The sequence below is a fragment of the Triticum dicoccoides genome, chromosome 7B (genome assembly GCF_002162155.2).
Source record: "Triticum dicoccoides isolate Atlit2015 ecotype Zavitan chromosome 7B, WEW_v2.0, whole genome shotgun sequence".
Lineage (NCBI taxonomy): Eukaryota > Viridiplantae > Streptophyta > Magnoliopsida > Poales > Poaceae > Triticum > Triticum dicoccoides.
This window is the reverse complement of record NC_041393.1, coordinates 488,784,667-488,789,691: the sequence shown is the minus strand read 5'-3', so window position 1 is coordinate 488,789,691 and position 5,025 is coordinate 488,784,667. Positions and strand designations below refer to the sequence as shown.

Below are 5,025 nucleotides of genomic sequence, written 5' to 3'. Positions count from 1 at the left end.
ATGAATTTTGGAAAGCAAATTACGAGTTTATAAAATATTCACGGATTTGATTTTTTGCGAATATGAATAATGTACACAGTTTTACAACATATTAAAACTCTTCTACAAATGTTCATGAAATTAAAGTAAATAAAAATAATGAACCAAAAAATTGAAAAACCCGAATAAAACCGGCTGCCCTCAAACCTGAAACACAAACTACCCGCTCTCCGTACATGGGCCGGGCTGAATCCCGAACCAAGGATATGCCAGGCCAGACCGCGCAACAAAATGGCCCAGATCACATCGCAGACAAACCAAATGGACCCCACGGCCTCTTAACCCCGCGTGACCAACCTCCCTGCCCACCACTTCAACGCGATTCACGCGCCCCAGTTCGAAATTTCCCCCGTCCCGCCGGCCCGACGCCAACGGCCGCCGATTTCCCGCCCGCCCCCTCCCCGCGATTCAAAACGGCGCGGCGGGGCCCCCTTCCCCCCGCTCCCCTCCCCCTCAACCCGAAACGCACGCGACGGCCCGCACCCTCGCGCCGCTGACAGGGCGGCCCGCAGCCCCAACGGAACCCTCCGGCCCCCCCGCGTCCGCGTGCCATCCAGCCGGCGCCAGGCGCGTGGGTACGCCCCCCATCTGTGCGAGCCAACGTTATCATAGGATTGTATTTATAACGCGCTCCTTCCATTCCAAAACCGAACCAAAACCCTCCCCTCTCTCGATTCTTCCGCCGAAGGGTTCCATTCCCCATCGCCGGTTCCAATTTCCGTTGGAGACTTGGGAGAGGTCCGTTCGATTCCTCGCCTGGGTGGGTCCGTCGTTCGAGTTCATGGCCTCCTCGGGCGATCAGTCGGGCGGCTGCGGTATGCGGAGATATTGTTGTTTTTTCCGTCGATTTTCTAGGGGATTTTGGGTGGAGGTCGAGCGAGTGGTCTGTGGGTTCTGATCTAGGGTTTTGGGTCCTGCAGGGTCTGCGGCGGCGAAGGGGTCCAAGCTGCGGTACCCGCTGCGCTCGGCGGGCCGGGGCAAGCTGGAGCCGCCGCCAGCGGCGGCGGATGCTCCTCCTAGCGGTCCTGCTTCGCGAAGGTACCCCTTTTCTCCCATCTTACCTCCCGTTCTCGTTCCGACATTTTGATGATATTATTGCCTACTCTTGATATGTGATTCCTTTTTTTAATTGTTCTAAAAAATAGGAGTACAGTACTAGTTCTTTTTGTTTCAATTTTTAAATACTCTCAGAGAGGAATGGAAGCAGAACAAGTACTCCCACCGATCCTAAATACAATTCTTTGTAGAGATTTCACTATAAACCACATATGGATTTATATAGATGCATTTTAAATGTAGATTCATTCCTTTTACTTCCTATGTAGTCCATCTAGTGGAATCTCTACAAAGACTTATATTTAGGAACGGAGGGAGTACTTAGCATGACCCTGTTTAGATAGGTTTATTTTTTATTTTTCGTAGAATTGGCAAGGCCAATGATTATATTTACAACGGATGGATTGGCCTGTCACATTTATAGCTGCTAGACGTTTGTCCAGTCAAACAATATTTGGATCTGCAAACTGTACAGAACCAGACCTGCCTATTTAAAGACAGGACAGTTCACAGTACCAAAGGGAACTTATGACTTGGTACTTGCAGTTAAGAATAGTTTTTTTTTCTTCAGAACTGCAGTTAAGCATAGGTCACACCGTGACATGTGAACAGTAGCCAGCGCTACACCCACTAGTTTTTTTTTAGCGGTGCTACACCCACTAGGTTATGTTTCAATCGGAATCATCTCTAGTCCTGTGAAATTAGGAACAGGAAAGCCCAGAAAGGGAATTAATGGAGGCCCGTGTGCATACAGATGTTCCTAGTTTTTTTCTAGAAGCTTAGCCATCATAGGCCTGAGTTATAATATAAACAATTCAGCAAGTCTCTGGGAAAACAATAGGCCACCATGCAAATGCTGATGCCCACATTATTGCGTTAAAACTAAGCATACCTGTTTGGTGCTATGTCAGTGTAAAATTGACTACCAGCTTACTCTGAGGCCTCCTGGGTTCCAACTTTGAAATTGCTGCCAAATAACTTTGTTATTTTGAAATCACTTCTAATTGCACTCCATATATAGGGCCAAACCATCTTCATATGTCACCAAGAGCTGTGCTCTCGATCTTTCTGCCGTGAAGGATAAATCAGCCAAACCTCCCCGGAGGCACTCAATACCAACAAAGCCAGGTGTTAGTCCAAGGCCTACTCCTACTGGAACTATTACTCCAGTGTCAGGGGTTCGCTCGAGGAGGGCAGACAGCCTTGGGAGGTTGGATACCCCAACATCTGAAGCATCCATGTCTACAGCAAGGCGCAAGTTCAGTACACTCTCCTCGGTCTCATATTGGATGACACAGATTAGGCTTGCAGAGGCTGCTTCGAAGCACTCTATCTCTCTGGGCTTCTTCAAGCTTGCCCTTGAGTCAGAATGCGAGGTAAATATCAATTGATCATCTGTGATTAGTGCAGACTGTTCAGTTTCTTTCATTGAATCACTGATCATATTATTGTGTTTTCCACAGCCTCTGGATAGGATGAGAGAAGAACTCAAGGCTTATGTGGCCCGGCATGGCCTTGCAACAGAATTGGAGGAGCCGGTGAAGGAGGTTCTTCAGGTTTATGATATCGTGGAAGATTTTGAGAAGCTAAAGATCTCTCTGGACTCCTCGCAGGAGCCAAAAAAGTCTGACAAGGTTGCTCTTAGTGCTGCCAATGTGACTCCAAAGGGTAATCTGAAACCCAGGTCCCTGAACTCTGTTGCAACTCAGAGTAAAGATGGCAAAAAAGAGAACAGTCAGAAGGAGAAGCCTGATGCCAAGATCAGAGGTTCCTATAACCGGAATCCAGCCAAAAATGCTCCTGCAAAAGAAGCTGCCAAAAATACCATAAAGAAAACCAAGAAGCAGGCTAAGGAGCAGCAAGAGGATTGCAATGGAGGTAGTGATGTTTCGCTGGTTGATGCAGATCAAGAATCTGGTAAGCGCCATAGCTTTCCTGAGTTCCTAACGTAAATATCACCTCTTTCTGCACTTTACTATAGGCTTTGCTAATGGCAAAACTATATTTCAGTTGATGCGGTGAAGGAGATCACATATGAAGATAAGGAGAACATGGTAAGAATTTCGACAGTCTTCTAGCAACTGAGAGTACACTACATCTGTACCAGGTTACTGTTTCGTTCTTGCTTAATTAAGTGAAACATTTATGCCTGTAGGGGGATGCTGAGATGGCAATAGATGCTGGCAACACCATAGCCCAAGAAGTCTAGAACCGACGGACCGACTTCAGATTCAAACCTTTTGTTTGCTGAATATGAAGTATTGAGTGTGTGGTGCTTGTTTTCTTTCGCCGTTGTTGATATATCATTAGCACTTGTCTTTCCGGTTGCCAAGCCGCAACATGTCTTTAAGAGTGTGGTATTATGGTTTGCTGGGTGAGACTGCTCGCTTGTATTCCCTTTGTCAAGTCAGTTTGCTTGTCCGTGTCCAGCTTCTGAATATAGCTGAATTCTTTATTTGTGTGATACCCTTGGGCAGACAATTCTCCCTGATCTTTGTGTTCTTCTCATATACTCCCTCCGTCCAGAATTACTTGTCGTAAAAATGAATAGAAATGAATGTATGTAGAACTAAAATGCATCTAGATACATCCGTTCCTCCGACAAGTATTTCTAGACGGAGGGAGTATATATTATGCACAAGTGCCATGTTATAATTCTTCTTGTGCGTGCTTACTAGTCTGATCAGATCTTCAATTCTATTCACGTGTCTGCAGGCTCTATGCTGCATCAGTGTAGTATGCTTACTGTGTGATCATGTGGTTTATCCTTTCATTCTTGGATACCTCGATCTATCACAGTATCCAGAGCACTGAGGTCACATGGATGTTTGCTTTGATTAACTACAACTTGTAAGCCACATCTCTTTGCTCTGTAATCATTTTGCTTGAGATCTGGTTTTCCCATGGTCAAGTCGCTTTTATCATCTGTACCTCTTCGCTTGTCTGCATTCTCTGTTCTACACTTGTTTTTGAGTTTACAGCCAAAGACTGGCATGTTGATTAATGTGTTTCAACAGCACATGATGCTGAAAAGATGCCATCAGTTCATGCAATGCCAAATGCGCGTTGCAATTAGGCAATTGGTTGTAGCGTCATGACCGGAGAGACCCACAGGCGTGGTAGAGAATAGACTTCTGGAAGGTACATGATAGGAACACATATACTCCCTCCGTTCCTAAATACTTTCTCCGTCTCAAAATAAGTGTCTCAACTTTATACTAGCTCTAATACAAATTTGTACTAAGCTCAAGACACTTATTTTGAGATGGAAGAAGTATTTGTCTTTCTAGAGATTTCAACAAGTGACTACATACGAAGCAAAATGAGTGAATCTACACTCTAAAATATGTCTATATACATCCGTATGTGGTAGTCCATTTGAAATCTCTAAAAAGACAAATATTTAGAAACGGAGGAAGTAGTAGAGAACACAAAAATGTTGAGATAATTGTTAGGACCCCGATCCTGAGTCACACTGATCTAGCATGTAACACATCATATCACTTTGCGGCCTCACGCACGGTATTCCCACGGGTGCCACCTTACCTGGCCCGGGACCGTTTGCGCCTTTTGGCTCACGTATATGATAGTGCCGCTAGCATCCATATGACAAAGAACCCGGCTGACATGGCTAGTCGTGAACCCAAAGTGGCACTAACTTACAGGGATAGGCATACATGGCCCAGCAACGAACGTGTCGGTCATCAGCGAGTGAATCAAGGCTGTAGTACTGGGCTAGCAGGACTCCGGTGAACCGGGCTGTAGCGGGCTAACAGAACTCCGGAATTCATCGCGTGACATTTCCCCGAGGGGACAGACACAGGAACGAAGAAGGACACATGCTGGCCAGCCTAAGTGTTCTGGAGCAGTAGCAAGCTACCATGGCTCAATGGAAACACTAGGAGACATTTCCTGGTAAGAGAGGCTACT

At 45.9% G+C, this 5,025-nt stretch overlaps 1 protein-coding gene across 1 annotated transcript; it reads left to right on the top strand.

Annotated features, from left to right (window-relative positions):
• Positions 1-681: 681 nt before the first annotated feature.
• Positions 682-3,561, top strand: LOC119337157. The gene is made up of 6 exons (XM_037609270.1): positions 682-854; positions 960-1,077; positions 2,117-2,471; positions 2,559-3,012; positions 3,106-3,149; positions 3,251-3,561. The coding sequence occupies exons 1-6, from the start codon at positions 821-823 to the stop codon at positions 3,302-3,304; spliced, it is 1,059 nt and encodes a 352-aa protein (XP_037465167.1). The 5' UTR covers positions 682-820; the 3' UTR covers positions 3,305-3,561.
• Positions 3,562-5,025: the final 1,464 nt, after the last annotated feature.

Coding starts and splice junctions, on each gene's coding strand:
- LOC119337157 (XM_037609270.1), top strand. CDS start 821: ATGGCCTCCTCGGGCGATCAGTCGGGCGGCTGCG. Junction 855..959: donor CGATCAGTCGGGCGGCTGCG/GTATGCGGAGAT, acceptor TGGGTCCTGCAG/GGTCTGCGGCGGCGAAGGGG. Junction 3,150..3,250: donor ATGAAGATAAGGAGAACATG/GTAAGAATTTCG, acceptor TTATGCCTGTAG/GGGGATGCTGAGATGGCAAT.